The sequence below is a fragment of the Megascapheus bottae genome, chromosome 20 (assembly GCF_031878675.1).
Source record: "Megascapheus bottae isolate mThoBot1 chromosome 20, mThoBot2.hap1, whole genome shotgun sequence".
NCBI lineage: Eukaryota > Metazoa > Chordata > Mammalia > Rodentia > Geomyidae > Megascapheus > Megascapheus bottae.
Genome location: NC_143528.1, coordinates 3,604,274 through 3,621,342, shown reverse-complemented (window position 1 = coordinate 3,621,342; position 17,069 = coordinate 3,604,274). Strand labels below are relative to the sequence as shown.

Below are 17,069 nucleotides of genomic sequence, written 5' to 3'. Positions count from 1 at the left end.
TCCAGCTTGTTTATAGGGGCCGTTAGCTTGATAGATTTTTATTCCAGGCTCTCATTCTCACAATATTTTTTTTTTGGCAAGATGTATCTCTTGCAGACAGCAGAAAGATGCATCTTGCTTTTTGATCCAACTAGACAGTCTATGCTGTTTAATTGGAGAGTTAAGTCCATTGATATTGAGGGTTAGGATTGAAAAATATTTACTAGTTCTTGCCATTTTTTTCAATTTCCTTAGGGTCTGTAACTTGTCAATTCTTGCTGTAATTAGCAGTATGCATTTCTCTGTCAATAACATGTTTGTGTTGATTTTCAATGTGTACAACATCTTTGACAATTTTCTGTAATGCTGATTTGGTTGATACATACTGTTTCAATTTTTCCCTTCTACGGAAGGTTTTTATTGTTCCCTCAGTTATGAATGAGAGCTTAGCTGAGTACAGTATTCTTGGTTGGTAGTTATTTGTCTTTAGGGCATGGCATATATCATTCCAAGGTCTTCTTGTTTGTAATCCTGTGCGGATTATAATGTGGCGGTGGGATGTCCTTTTCTGATCAGGTCTGTTTGGGGTTCTAAAAGCTTCTTGTATTTGGATGGGCATGTCCTTCTAGATATTTTGGAAGTTCTCTGAGTTGATGCCCTGAAATATAGTTCCAATTCTATTAACCTCCTTCTCGAGGCCCTCCTCAATACTGATTAGCCTTACATTAGGCTTCCTAATTGTACCTTGGAGCTCCTGAAGAGATCTGTCAAATTTCTTAGACTTTGTTTGAATCATTTTCTGGTGTTTCTCTATAATATCTAGATTATCTTCAACCCTGCAGATTCTCTCTTCTGCATTGTCTAACCTGCTGGCAATAATTTCTACTTTGTCCTTCATCTCCCTTCCTTCTAGTTGGTCATTTTTGATATCTTGCATCTCTTGTGTTTGATCTTGTATGGACTTCTTTACCTCTTTGATTTGATTTGAGTGCTCTATTTGAAGTCATTTAGCTCAGAAGTTTACTCTCATTGGATTTTTGTTGGAACTCATTCAACTTTCTGTTTGTGAATTCTATGAATTCCTCCATTATTTTTTGATTGGTCTCATCACATTCACATATATCCTTCATGCTTTCAAACTTTCATTGTTCATGTTTGCCAATAGCATTTGTAAAGCATTTAGAGGACTCTCCTGTAGGTTTGCCATTGACGGCTCTGTTGCCTGTTTATTTTGAGTGGGAGATGCCATACCTGGTTTGCCATTTTTCTTGAGTTCCTTGTTCTTCCCATTTGGAAATGGGAACAAGATTAATACCACACAAGATTACCATTTTAAGATAATAATCAAACTAGTGCTCTATTGCTTCCCAGACTATAGAGGTTCACAATCTTAGACTGGTATTCCCCCCCCTCTCCTTTTGTACCTGTACAAAAAAATCCAACTCCACCACTGAACACAGTTTTATGACAAAAATGAAACAAAACAAAATACAATCCAATCCCTATGAGATTTAAATCACTTTATACCTACAGTTTAATTCAACAAATATATAGTCTAGGTCAACAACAATCAACTGTAGATCAATGAACTATGGAAACTGAAGAAGGAGCAAAGACCAGAGATAGAAAGGTCTTATGAAAGACAGGAGGGGGAAATAAGAGAAGAGTAACATAGGAATGTAAGAGTAATGAAGGAAAGGGATAGAGTGAAGATAACTGACCTAAAGTAATAGAAAGGGAAAAATAAATGCATAAAAATTGAACTTAAAGACAGAAAAAATATATAAAATAGATCAATGATAAAAAAACACCACAATTATGAGCTCTTAAAGAAGAAATACTAAGATTAAAGTGGAAAGATTAAAAAACAGGGGGACTGAGTCAATAAAAATATAATCTGAAACAAGTTTGTACACAGTGAAGGAAGGATGTGTACTAATTGCTGTTGCTATATTCCTAGGAGTGAACATATCCACAACAGAAAAAAATGGGAAAAATGGATGGACAAAAAAGTGGCAAAAAAAGGAACAAGCAAAAATGAAAATAAAAATTACTAGAATTTTTTAAGTATATTTTTTATTGTATTTAATAGAAGGGTTACATGATATTTGCCAGATAGATGGTGCCTTAATTCCCACATAATGATATCCTTTCACATGTCATGGTCCCCATTTCCCTTCCCCCCTCTCCCACCGCTCATCTTGTTCCCCCCCCGTTCCCTATCCAATTTCAGATAACCAAATATAAATATATCCGATATATCAGATAACAAAGTGAGATAGTGTAACAATATGAGATAACCTAGGGACAGTAGAAGTGATGAGAGATAACATAGTACCTTAAGAACTACAATCATTCATTATATGGCTTATGTTTATATCCTATTTTAAATTACAAGTTTAACAAACAATTGTTCAAGGAGAGAATCTCTAATTACATTCTCTGGGACTTAGTCTTTAGAACTTAATCAAAATTAGGCTAACAGTTTGTATGTCATAGAAACATACCAGTTTATGAAATAAAACATTATGATTATAGATTCATAGGTTTTTTTGTCTATATAGTTATGTTTGTATTTCCATTACCATGTCCATTGCTTTGGGTATGCAGTTATTGAGTCCTCACTCTTGTACACTTTGGATTTAATAATCGCATATTAAGGATACCATGCACCTTTTGTTCCTTAGGTCTTGACTTGTCTCACTCAACATGATTCGCTCTAGATTCATCCACTTCCCTGCGAATGCCATTATTTTATTTTGTCTGTTGGCTATGTAGAATTCCATTGTGTATATATACCACATTTTCTGTATCCATTCATCTGCAGTAGGGCATCTGGATTGTTTCCATCGCCTGGCTATTGTGAATAGTGCAGAGATGAACATAGCTGAGCAGGTGTCTTTATAATATCCTGGGTCATGCTGTTCAGGATAGATGCCCAGAAGTGGTATGGTGGAATCATAGGGAAGGTCTATTTTCAGTTCTTTAAGGAACCTCCACACTGCTTTCCAGAGTGGCTGAACTAGTCTACATTCCCACCAGCAGTGCAGTAGGGTTCCTTTTTCTCCACAACCCCGCCAGCAACTGTCATTGTCTGAGTTCAAAATCTTGGCCATTCTAATTGGGGTAAGGTGGTATCTTAGGGTTGTTTTTATTTGCATTTCCTTTATGACCATAGATGATGAACATTTTCTCATATGTTTTTCTGCCATTTTAATCTCTTCTTCTGATAGGTCTCTCTTTAGTTCCTTTGCCCATTTAGTGAATGGTTTATTGGATTTTCGGGGGATTAGTTTCTTGAGTTCCTTGTAGATACTGGATATTAAGCATTTGTCAGATGTATTGTTGGTGAATATCTTTTCCCAGTTGGTCGGCTGTCTCTCTACTTTTGCAACTATGTTTTTATCTGTACAGAAACTTTTTATTTTTAGGTAGTCCCATTTATCGAGTCTCTCTGCAATCTGTTGTGACCCTGGGATTCTGTTCAGGAATCTGTTGCCTGTGCCTATGAGTTCCAGTGTCTCCCCTACATTATCATGTAGCAATTTCACGGTTTCTGGTCTGACGTTGAGGTCTTTGATCCACTTTGAGTTAATGCTTATGCATGGCGAAAGGCTAGGGTCAATTTTTAGTTTTCTGCATGTGGCTGCCCAGTTTTGCCAGCACCAATAATTGAATAGACTGTGTTTGTTCCACTGTATATCTTTGGCTCCTTTGTCAAATACAAGTTGCCTATAGGTATGTGGTTCTATTTCTGGGTCTTCTATTCTGTTCCACTGATCTTCTGGTCTGTTTTTGTGCCAGTACCAAGCAGTTTTAAAACTACTAGAATTTTAGAAATTATAATTAGGAAAAAATATTCTTCAGTCTTTGGGGGGAATCTTGTGTCTCCACTGAATGTGGGATCCAGTCTCTTTATGAAGTCTCTTATCTCTTGTGATTTGTTTTCCTCTGACTTATTTGGTTTTTCCAATCAGTTTGCTCTGCCTTATAGACTTGGGGGTCTTTGTAACTGCCCACCCAGGTTAATTTACTGGCAGGTGGATGAACTTTATGTATCCTGCAGGAGAAAGCTGTCTGTTTTAGGTAGCTTGAATGTGAATGGAGTTGTATTCTGTCTGGAGTCCCTGGTGAGCTTCAGAACTCACTCTGATCCAGCCTGGAGCCACTATTGTTCTTACCATTTCAACAGATAGTAGCCCAGGGAGGAATTGCTCCCTCCAGGGCAGGGAACCCAACACCTAGCTAAGCTGACACTGGTCAGATCCCTTTCCCCTTTTGAGAAATGGCGCTGCCAACACCACTTCTCAGGCTCCAGTTATCTGGTAGCTGGGCTCGCAGGATCTTTGCCAGTAGCCAAGATGACTCTGCTCTGGGCTGGCGGGGCTGCCTGCCCAATGCCGCTCTGTATGGAGTGAGAATGTCTTTAATGAGGTACTCACACTGCCCCTTGGTTGTCAGTTCCCTGCATCTCTCTGTAGCAGGATGAAGATTCTGCTCATAGTCACTGGTCTGTGTTGCAGGGTGGTGAGGCGCTGAGCTCTCAGGCTCCGGTGCCTTTGTCTTGGAGCAGCTGCTCTGGGGATCGGCAGCCACTGCCATCACCACCACCACCACCACCACCGCCACTGGTGTGGGCTCAAACTTTCTTTTTGAGCAGGCTGCCTGACTTTTTCCTCTCTGACTGAGATCTCTTAGCTCCTACTCGTTGTTCTTTAGCTATAAACGTTCTGCTACAGTGCTAAAACTGGTATCTTGGTGAGAGCTCAGACTCATCCTGAACCTCTGCCATCTTCCCAGAATCCTCTGGTGCTGGTATTTTGATTATAGTGTGTTGTGGATTCATTGTGTTTATTCTATTTGGAGTCTATTGAAATTCAGCTTCTTATCATTCAACAGATTTGGGACGCTTTTGCCTATTTTTCAAATATTCTTTCTTCCCTTCTCTTTGCCTCTTTGTATGGGTTATCCCATTATGCATATATTGTTATGCTTGATAGTGTTCCACAGATCTTCTGGATTCTGTGTGTGCCTCATAAGAGAAATAAATTATAGTGTTCTAGAGTACATACAGCAGGTTTGAAACTACACACACACACACACACACACACACACACACACACACACACACATTTATGCATACATACATATTTGCCAGTCCTGGGGCTTGAACTCAGGGCCTGACCACTGTCTCTTGATCAAGGTTAGCACTCTACCCACTTGAGCTACAGTGACACTTGCCACTTGTGGTCTTTTCTGTCTATGCTAGGCAAACACTCTATCACTAAGCCACATTCTCAGCCCTCTCATATATTTTTATAAAGAAGTAAAAGACAATTTCATGAATTCCAAAGGAAAAACAATATTGCACATGAAGAGAATACTCATTCTTCACTATGACTACAACATATTTATACACCAATGATAACAGTAGACCTCAGAAAATACTAGTGCATGTGGATCAAAAATAAATTCTAAAATGTTTTAATTAGCATGCTTTGATTGTTTCTTCTTTTTGATAAAGTCTGCTATTAAACCTCTAATAACATATTTGTTATTAAGGTTTTTAGCTCCACAATTTTGTTTTTATAGTTTTTGTATTTTTGATGAAAATGGTTTGGTAAGGTGGGCACCAGTCGCCCATGTTTATAATGCTCACTGCTGATGAGGCTGAGATCTGAGAATCATGTGGTAGCTCCAGGCTGTGCAGAAAAGTCCATGAGAATTTTATCTCCAGTCAACTACCAAGTACTTTGAAGTGGAGCTGTAATTCAAGTGGGAGAACACTAAGTGCCCTGAGTACATAGAGTGCCCAGGAAAACTGCCCAGGCCCCGAGTTCAAGTCCCAAACCAGCACAAAAACACCACCACCACCACCACCACCACCAACAACAACAACAAAGAACAAAACCCCAAACCTTAACACAAACAACAATAAAAAAAAACTATTTGGTAAATCATCATTTGTCTGCTTTCCTTTTCAGTTCTGTGCTTGCAATCTTCCTAAGGCCTTTGAGCATATTTTAAAGTGTGTATTATCTCTGTCCTGTATATCCAATATCTGAACTTCTTTTGGGACAGTTTCTATTTTTTCCCCAAGAGGAAAAAAATATAACTTTTTTTTTTGCTTGTTGCTGTTGAAAAAAAGGAGATTTTAGTTGGTGCATGCCAGTATTGGGGTTTGAACTCACACTCTAGCTTGGCTTTTTTTCTCAAGGTTGACACTACTTCCTCCTCTTCCTTCTTCTCCTTCTCTTCTTTCTCTTCCTCTTCCCCTTTCTCCCCCTCTCCTCCCTTCCTTCTTTCTTCTTCCATAACATACCTCTTTCCTCACTTACGGCCACTGAGGTAAACCTTTTCTTTATTATATAGTAACCTATCCTGATGGATACAAGCAGATGTTCCAAGAGCAGGAGTGATATGAAAGGTGACTCACAGTGTGATTTGGCATAACAGCAATTCTTCTGTATTTATTGATTCTAAGGACCAACCCTTATTAAAATTGAGGAGAGCCACATGTGGTGGCTCACGCCTATAATCCTAGCTACTCAGGAGGCTGAGATCTGAGGATCAAGGTTCAAAGTTAGCCCCGACTCTTACCTCTGATTAACCTCTAGAAAACCAGAAGTGGGACTGTGGCTCAAAGGGTAGGGCTGTAGCCTTGAACAGAAAAACTCAGGGACAACCCCCATATCCAGGGGTAGGGTGTGCCTTGACCTTAACAGCTCCAGAGACAATGCCCAGGCCCAGAGTTCAAGCCCCATAACTGACAATAATAATAGTAATAATGATAATAATAACAATAGCAATAATAATAATAAGTCAGGAGAAATAAACTTGCTTCCTGACAAAACCACAAAGTTACATTGTGTTTGTAAAAGCCATGTGTGTATGAAACATAATGCAAAGGATGTGAACAGTTTTTAGTCTTCTGTTAACTTTCACCCATTTCTGTTACTAAGGTGAAACATGTCTAAAAATGCTAAGTGCTTTCTTAGTTGGAAAGTTAGAAGCTATAAATCTGTAAGTGACATCCTATGATCTCATAACCAGTGTTCTTATCATTAGACTCCATGACGTAAAACTTTAAAAATATTTCTGTTGCTATTATAATGGTGATATACAGAGGGTTTACAGTTATCTTAAATCAGGTAAGTATGACAACATAAAATTCCACAGTACTACACATGAATATTTCTAATTGGAAGATTTATTAATATGTCATATAAATGCTATAATAAAAGCTTAAAGAGAGAATATGGAATAAATGCATGAAGAACAATCTTAAGCTTTATATGTTGCTTTTCTTTTTTTCTTCTAGGTCGATCCTCTGCCTCCAAACTTGGTCCCTCGGTATCTAGAGATGATTGTTGTGGTGGAAAAAGGTTTGGTATGTGTTCTGTTTTTAGATTTTTTTTTTGCATTGTAAATATATGATTATTCTCAGAGGGTACTAAAAGATTTTTGAGTTTTACCTGCCTGTTAAGTCTCATTGTACCACTACTGCCATTGTAAAAATGTGAAAACTGAAACACAAAATTGAAGTTAAGTTAGAGTACTATAAGTCATATCAGAAATGTTCTGTATGAATATTTTATTCATATGCAAATGTTTTATATGAAATAAATACTAAGATGATAATCCTACAGAAAAAAAAGATTTCTTTGCTGTCATGTTTTTAGGCCTTTTCTCACTATTATTTAAATGGTAACAATTGGTCAGTGAGATTCTTTAAGCCTGTAAGGCTTATTTTGGAGAAGTCTTAAGAAAAAAACGATATAGAGTCTAGAGAACATTTCACCCTATAAAACAGGTACTGAAAGAAAGTATTGATGGCATAGCCATATGTTGACCTACTTACATTGCTGTATGGTAAATTATACCTTAAATCAGATGTAAATCCAGTCATGAGAAAATAGAGAAGCCCACATTTTGAGAGGTTGAATTTTGGAGTCTTTCCTGTAGCACTGGGAGTCTGCAGGCTGTTAGAAAGGCTTACAGTCCCGAACAGAGCTTGCACCAAGCTTTTAAGAACAAAGGCCACATGTTGGGTGGAGACCAAGCTTCAGCAAAGCATTACACATAAACACAGCTCCTGTGGGGCTAAACAACACAATGTATCTGCATCTCAGAGCGGGGCACTCCTGGCCCTTCCCATTGAGCCACACATCCACAATTCCAAGGATGGCTTGCCTCATCTCTAGCCCTGGGAACTGGGTGGACAGACCCCACCTCTTGGCTAGGTGCCAGGATGTCTGTGAAACCAACGGCCCCTAGCACCTGTCCAGGTACGAGGATGGCTGTGATTCAGTTTCTACTTCAGCATGAGTTAGTTGTAAGAGGAAGATGTCATTGTTACATCTCCATACATATTTCTAATATATTCCATTTAATCTCAGCCACTTGTTTCTCTCCCTCTCCCTTAAAGTTTTTGATGGTGCACCTGTTTCACTCCATAGCTTACCCTGATGGAAAAAATACCTCTAGATTCTTCATGGCCATAAAAAATTTGAGGGCATCTTAAGCATCAGGATCTCAAAGAGGATAACTTTACAATTAATCACAGATGACATATTTACTTCTGACAATTAAACCAAGAAAATAACTTTCAATATGGTAATAAGTATTTGATGATCACATTTGATGGGAAATCACACAGATCTTGATCAGGGTTCATTGCCAATTCCATTCTTTGGGCTGCAGACTTTAATTCAGAGAAGGAGACATTTGGAGAAGCATAGTCCAATACTGAATTTATTAGAAGTTCTGGAAAATGAACACAAAACATTCAAAATTGAAATATGGCACTATTTGAATAAATTCCCAGAACATATTTTGAATTGTGAAAATATTTTCTTTCAAGATTACAAAGTTTTCAGAGTTGTTTTAAAAATGTAGTGTTTAGCTTGGCCCCGGTGGCTGATGGCTGTAATCCTAGCTACTCAGAAGGATGAGACCTGAGGATCACAGTTCAAAGCCAGCCTGGGCACAAAAGTCTGTGAGACTCATCTCTAATTAACCACCAGAAAAAAAAAAACCTGGAAGTGGCACTTGGCTCAAAAGGTAGAGTACCAGCCTTGAGCCGAAGAGCTCAGGGACAGTGGCCAGCTCTGAGTTCAGGCCCCACAAGAGCCAAAAAAAGTTTCTTTTTTATTGTCATCTGCACAGACACCAATTCTTCAATAAAACATTGAATTGGCTATGAAACCTAGAGACTTTTATATGCATATTACTAGATACACAGAAATGTCTGTCTCAGAATGCCAGGCAGCTTTTTGCAAGGGAGCCTATTGCTTGAGACCGAGTCTATGGGGATCTGGAGATGAGGAACCATGCTGGCTCAAGGGCCCAGGGATACCACGTCACAGTGTCTGGGTGAGAGATGGCAATGAACGATGGTGGAAGTTCTGATGTGGAGCTGCGGTGGAGAGTGCGGGTTGTGGTTCCACACTGGGGTGTACAAGTGCACTCTTGCTCTAGAAGCTCATTTTGGAAGTAGCTTTGCTCCCATGGAATGCTGAGGATTCTCTTCAGCCTGGCCATGTGTGGTGTTGCTAGACCAGACCAAGTCCAGTGGGTCATGTGGTTCCCTGACATTTTTCCCACACAGAATAGGCAGAGTGCTGTAACTCAACAACTCCAATACATTTGAAGGACTCCCCAAGGTTGACATGCTTGTTACCTCTATGGGCACTAATTGGGGGTCCTGTAGAAAGTGAAAATGTGTCTCGATCACAGACTTATGAAGTGCTTTACATCCAGGCGCAGCTCTAAGTATGCAAAGAAGGGGCTATTCTAAAGTAAATGCTGCTCTAATCCTGCAACTCCCCTTGCCCAGTTCTACACAGCAGCTACTTGTATACTGAGCGCTACAAGAGTCACCGGCTAGTTTTATTCTTTCTGAGAGGGGCTGGAGATGGAGCCCAGTGCCCTGAGTTGTGTGTAGGTCAGGTGGTGAGAAACTGCACATAAGTCCTGCCCAGCCCTGCATGAGTATTGAGAATACTTTAAGCTGTTTCATTTTGATTTTTTACTTTTCATTTTTGAATGAATATACATTTGTATTATGAAGAGACCTCACTCTGATATTTCTTTACAGAGAGTGTACTTTGAACAGATTCACATCTATACTATATTACTTTTCCTTTCTCTTTTTCCCTTTATCACACAGCTTTTGGTGGGCTTTATTATGCTGTCGCTAAGCAATGACTTAGCCACAGATGCACAAATTCCAATGTAGAAACAGAAGATGAAAAAATACATGTCAGTGTGACACCTCCCAAAGTCAACAGTCCCACAGTAATGGACTTTAAATAGCGAGACAGGTGATATCTCCAGGAATTCAACAGGAATGATCAGTGAATTTGTTATTGTCTTATTTTGAACTGTTAAATCATTTATGAGCCACAAACTTCTTATAGTTGATTCAGAGTAAATCTCTCAGGTATTATCTACCCAAATGTATCTAATTATAACATTCTGTCTTTCAGTATGATTACTTGGGCTCTGATAGACTGCTTGTAACAAATAAAGTCATCGAATTGATCAGTCTTGTAAATTCGGTAAGTATTTTCTTTTTCATGTTAAGTTTCTCTTTGTTTTAAAGATTATCATTTACATTAAGATAATGAGATGGTTTTGAATAATTAACTCAACTTCACAAATTTCATATGGGTTTGCGAAAATACCAAAATATTTTCTAGAACATTATGAAATCGCATGATGAATTTTACTTATATTTCTTCTGTTTTTAGATGTTCTCACAATTTAACGTTACTGTTGTGCTATCATCAATGGAGCTCTGGTCAGACAAAAATAAGATTTCTACAAGTGGTGAGGCAGATGAACTACTGAAAAGATTTTTAGAATGGCGAAAGTCTTATCTTTCCCTAAGACCTCATGATGTTGCATATCTATTAATGTAAGAGTAATATTTCAGTATTGCTACATAGAAAACAAAAAAATGGCTAGCATGGTGGCTCACACCTGTAATCCTAGCTACTCAGGAGGCTGACATCTGAGGATCAGGGTTCAAAGCCAGTCCGGGCACTTGAGACTCTTATCTCCAACTAACCTCTAGAGAACAGGAAGTGGGGCTTAGACCAAGGGTAGAGTGGTAGCCTTGAGCTGAAGGGCTCAAGGACAACACCCAGGACCAGGGATAAGGTGGTAGCCTTGAGCTGAAGAGCTCAGAGACAGTGCCCAGGCCAAGTTCAAGCCCCATGACCCACAAGAGAGAAGGGGATGGGGGAAGAAAACAACAACAAAATGTGATAATGATGGAATTAACTTGGGGAACTGTTATTCATTTCTGGTATCATGTGCTTTACTCAGGCCTTGGAACAGTGATCCTCTCAATCTAAGCTTTGATGCAGTTGAAATGACAGGCATGTGCCATCATATTTAGTTATTACTATAAAGTTGTCTCATGAACTTTCTGGCCAAGCTGATCTTAAATGAATGTTTACCCAATCTTATCCTCTTGAGCATGATGCTACTTCACCCATTTTCTTTAGCATTTTTTGCAGGCCCAGTGGAGATAAATTCCCTTTGCTTTTGTTTATCTGGGCATGTCTTTATATCTTTTCTCATCTCTGAAGGAAGTTTTTTGGGCATAGTATTTTTGGTGGGTAGGTTTTTCCAACTTAAACACAGTGATATCTTATGCCCTTCTCGTTATGCCCTTCTCTTAGTTCCTCCAAGTTTTCTGCTTGAAAAGTATGCAGAAAAGCAAGCTGAATACCCATACACATTGTTTCTTCTTCCTGCTTTAAGAACCACTTCTTTGATAGCACAATTTACTATGTGTTGGATTGAGTTTGTTCAATTGAATCTCGCTGATAACCTTTGACCCTTCTTATACTTGGACATTTGTGTCCTCTAAGTTTGGAATGTTTTTCTGTTATTACCTCTTTAACATTTTTGAGACCCTTTTGGATCCCATTATTGATAATATTTGTTCTTTTAATGCTATTTCAAAATGTCCACAAATATTCTGTAATCTTTTCCTTAATTGATGTGTACTTAAAAATAGACTACTTTTGAGCTTATTGGTTGCTTTTTTTGATTGCTCTATAATCAGGAACATTCTATCATGGTTTTGATTTGACTTATTGTAATTAAAGCTTGAAGATTTTTTTTCATATATTTTTTATTGTAATTAATAGAAGGGTTACATGATATTTGCTAGATAGATGGTGCATTAATTCCCATACATTGATACCCTTTCTCATGTCTTCATCTCCATTTCCCTCCCCCCCATCCCCACCCCTCATCTTGTTTTCTCCCCCTTCCCTATCCAATTTCAAATAACTAAATACAAATATATCCGATATATCAGGTAACAAAGTGAGATACTGTAACAATATGAGATAACCAAGGGACAGCAAAAGAGATGAGAGATAACATAGTACCTTAAGAACAACAATCATTCATTATATGGCTTATGTTTCTATATCCTAGAGATCCTTTCATTTAGCGTCCTACTATATGGCCTTTTGCATCAAGGTTTTGCTCTATTGCGAATCTCTTCTAGGAGAGCCCAAGGTTTCTACTGATTATGACAAATGAGGGAAACCATTGAGCCCAAGTTCCTTTGAGTCTGGCTTGCTTCACTTAATATGATTTTTTCTAAGTCTTTCCATTTCCTAACAAATGGGGCGATGTCATTCTTTCTGACAGCAGCATAGAATTCCATTGTGTACAAATACCACATCTTGTTGATCCACTCATCAACTGAGGGACATCTAGGTTGGTTCCATATCTTTGCTATGGTAAATAGTGCTGCAATGAACATTGTTGTGCTGGTGGATTTAGTATGTCTTTGTATCTGGATGATTGGGTAAATGCCAAGTAGTGGAATTGCTGGGTCATAGGGGAGCTCAATGTTTAGTCTTTTGAGGAACTGCCATACTGCTTTCCATAGTGGTTGAATGAGTTTGCACTCCCACCAACAGTGTAGTAGTGATCCCTCCTGGCCACATCCCCTCCAGCATCTGTTCTTAGATTTCTTGATCTTGGCCATTCTAACTGGAGTGAGGTGGAATCTTCGAGTTGTTTTGATTTGCATTTCTTTTCTGGCCAGAGATGTTGAGCATTTCTTCATGTGTCTATAGGCCATTTTTGTTTCTTCTTCAGAGAAGACTCTCTTTAAGTCTTTGGCCCATCTTTTAATGGGATGGTTGTTACTTTGGAGATTAGTTTTGGAGTGATTCAATTTTTTGAGCTGTTGGTATATTTTAGATATGAGGCCTTTGTCTGTTGTATGGTTGGTGAAGATCTTCTCCCACTCTGTAGGCTTCCTAAATAATTTACTAGCTATGTCCTTTGCCATACAAAAGCTCTGCAGTTTAATGCAGTCCCACTTATCCAGCCTTTCTCTGATTTGTTGTGATTCTTGGTCCTTATTAAGAAAGTTTGAACCTGTGCCAAGGAGGCCTAGTGTATCTCCTATTCCTTCTTGTAAAGTTTTCAGTGTCGGCTTTTACCTCCAGGTCTTTGATCCATTTGCAGTTAATTCTAGTACAGGATGACAAAGAAGGATCCAACTTTAGTTTTCTGCAGGTGCTTAACCAGTTCTGCCAGCACCAATTGTTTTTTTTTTCTTTTTTTTTAAATTGTAATTAGTAAAAGGGTTACATGATATTTGCCAGATAGAAGGTGCATTTATTCACATACATTGATACCCTTTCACATGTCTTGGTACCCGTTTCCCTCCCCCCCACCCCCCCCACCCGTCTTGGTTTTCCCCCCTTCCCTATCAAGTTTCAAATATCCAAATACAAATAAGTTCAATATATCAGATAACAAAGTGAGATACTATATCAATATGAGATAACCAAGGGACAGCAAAGGAGATGAGAGACAACATAGTACATTAAGGACAACAATCATTCATTATATAGCTTTTGTTTCACTATCCTGGAGGTCCTTTCAATTAGCTTCACATTATATGTCCTTATGTATCAAGAGTTTGCTCTATTGCAAATCTCTGCTAGTAGAGCCCAAGGTTTCTACTGATTATGACGAATGAGGGAAACCATTGAGCCTAAGTTCCTTTGAGTCTGGCTTACTTCACTTAATATGATTTTTTCTAAGTCTTTCCATTTCCTAACAAATGGGGCGATGTCATTCTTTCTGACAGCAGCATAGAATTCCATTGTGTACAAATACCACAACTTGTTGATCCACTCATCAACTGAGGGACATCTAGGTTGGTTCCATATCTTTGCTATGGTGAATAGTGCTGCAATGAACATTGTTGTGCTAGTGGGTTTAGTATGTCCTTGTTTCTGGGTGGTTGGGTAAATGCCAAGTAGTGGAATTGCTGGGTCATAGGGGAGTTCTATGTTTAGCCTTTTGAGGCACTGCCACACTGCTTTCCATAGTGGTTGAATGAGTTTGCACTCCCACCAACAGTGTAGTAGTGATCCCTCCTGGCCACATCCCCTCCAGCATCTGTTGTCATTCGTTTTCCTGATCTTGGCCATTCTAGCTGGAGTGAGGTGGAATCTTAGAGTTGTTTTGATTTGCATTTCTTTTATGACCAGAGATGTTGAGCATTTCGTCATGTGTCTATAGGCCATTTTTGTTTCTTCTTCAGAGAAGACTCTCTTTAAGTCTTTGGCCCATTTTTTAATGGGATGGTTGTTACTTTGGAGGTTAGTTTTGGAGTGGTTCAATTTTTTGAGTTGTTGATATATTTTAGATATGAGGCCTTTGTCCGTTGTTTGGTTGGTGAAGATCTTCTCCCACTCTGTAGGCTTCCTGGTTAGTTTACTAGCTATGTCCTTTGCCATACAAAAGCTCTGCAGTTTAATGCAGTCCCACTTATCCAGCCTTTCTCTGATTTGTTGTGATTCTTGGTCTTTATTAAGAAAGTTTCGACCTGTGCCAAGGAGGCCTAGTGTATCTCCTATTCCTTCCTGTAGAGTTTTCAGTGTGTCAGCTTTTACCTCCAGGTCTTTGATCCATTTGGAGTTAATTCTAGTGCAAGGTGACAAAGAAGGATCCAGCTTTAGTTTTCTGCAGGTGCTTAACCAGTTCTGCCAGCACAACTTGTTGAAGAGGTTGTCTTTCTTCCATTCTATTTTTTTGGCTCCCTTGTCAAAGATTAGGTGGCCATAGGTCTGTGGTTTAATATCTGGGTCCTCAGTTCTATTCCATTGGTCTTCAGGCCTGTTCCTGTGCCAGTACCAAGCTGTTTTGAGAATTATAGCTCTGTAATAGAGTCTAAAGTTTGGAATTGAAATTCCTCCAGCGCTGTTCTTTCTGCTAAGAAGTGTTTTTGCTATACGGGGTCTTTTATTATTCCATATGAAATTTTGGATTCCTCTTCTATTTCTTTAAAGAATGACATTGGGATATTGATGGGTATTGCGTTGAATTTGTACATAGCCCTTGGCAAGATTGTCATTTTCACGATATTGATTCTTCCAATCCAGGAGCATGGGAGGTTTTTCCATTTCCTCAGTTCTGCTTTAATTTCCTTTTTCAAGGTTTTAAAGTTTTCATCAAAAAGGTCCTTTACATTCTTAGTTAAGGTAATTCCTAGGTACTTTATTTTCTTTGAGGATATTGCGAAAGGAGTTGCTTTCCTAAATGTTGCCTCATTCTTCGCACTGTTGGTTTAGAGGAAGGCAGTTGATTTTTGAGGGTTAATTTTATACCCTGCTACCCTTCCGAAGTTTTGAATCAGCTCAAGGAGCTTGGGAGTAGAGTCTATAGGATTCTTTAAATACAAGATCATGTCATCTCCAAAGAGGGAAAGTTTTACTTCCTCGTTCCCTATATGGATCCCCTCTATGCTTGCTTCTTGCCTTATTGCACTGGTTGGGAATTTAATACTATGTTAAAGAGGAGTGGAGAGAGTGTGCATCCTTGTCTCGTTCCTGATTTTAGAGGGAATGGCTTTAGCTTTTTGCCATTAAGTATAATACTAGCTGTGGGTTTCTCATACACAGCCTTTATTATATTGAGGAATGTTCCATGGATTCCTAGTTTCTCCAGAGCTTTTAACATAAAGGGGGGTTGGATCTTGTCAAATGCCTTTTCCGCATCTATTGAGACAATCATGTGATTTTTGTCCCTGCTCCTGTTGATGTATTGAATTATATTAATTGATTTGCATATGTTGAACCAGCTTTGCCTCTCTGTGATGAATCCTGTTTGATCATAATGTATAATTTTTTTGATGAGTTGTTGTAGACGGTTGGCCAGTATTTTGTTGAGAAGTTTTGCATCGATTTTCATCATCATCAAAGAAATAGGTCGATAGTTCTCTTTCTTTGATGAATCTCTGTCTGGTTTAGAGATGAGGATTATACTGGCTTCATAGAATGAGTTTGGTAAAGAACCTTCATTTTCAATTTCGTTGAAGAGCTTGAGGAGTATTGGTGTGAGCTCTGCTTTGAAGACCTTATAGAATTCAGCTGTGAATCCATCTGGCCCTGGGCTTTTCTTAGGTGGAAGGTTTCTTATTGCCATTTCTATTTCGGTGCTTGAAATAGGCCTGTTTAGTTGGGTTAGTTCTTCTTGGTTCAGTGTGGGTATGTTAATATTGGCTAGGAATTCGTCCATTTCTTCTAGATTCTCAAATTTGTTGGCATAAAGGTTTGAGAAGTATTCGCTCATGAAACTCTGGATCTTGGTAATTTCTGTCGTGATATTACCATTTTCGTCTATGATTTTGTTTATTTCTATATGCTCCCTTCTTTTTTTGGTTAGATTTGCTAAGGGTTTGTCAATTTTGTTAATTCTTTCAAAGAACCAACTCCTGTTTTGTTGATTCTTTCTATACGCTTTTTTGGATTCCAATTCATTTAATTCTGGTTTGATTTTAATAATTTGCTTCCTTCTAGTGGGATTAGGGTTGGTTTGTTGGTGTTTTTCCAGGGGCTTAACGTGACACATTAAATTGTTGGTTTGCGATTTTTCCAATTTGTTATTGTAGGCACTCAACGCTACAAATTTTCCTCTGAGTACTGCCTTTGCGGTGTCCCAAAAGAGATGGTATTTTGTGTGCTCCTTTTTGTTAAATTTCATAAACTGTTGGATTTCTGTTCTGATGTCTTCGATGACCCATTGGTGAT

At 38.7% G+C, this 17,069-nt stretch overlaps 1 protein-coding gene across 1 annotated transcript in view; it reads left to right on the top strand.

Annotated features, from left to right (window-relative positions):
• The window catches only part of Adam32 (ADAM metallopeptidase domain 32), a 107,831-nt gene that overhangs the window by 26,224 nt on the left and 64,538 nt on the right, over nucleotides 1-17,069 (top strand). Inside the window, exons 7-9 of the mRNA XM_090353888.1 lie at nucleotides 7,301-7,369; nucleotides 10,470-10,541; nucleotides 10,734-10,900. Of these exons, the coding sequence (XP_090210014.1) occupies nucleotides 7,301-7,369; nucleotides 10,470-10,541; nucleotides 10,734-10,900 (308 nt within the window). The remainder of the gene's footprint in view (nucleotides 1-7,300; nucleotides 7,370-10,469; nucleotides 10,542-10,733; nucleotides 10,901-17,069) is intronic.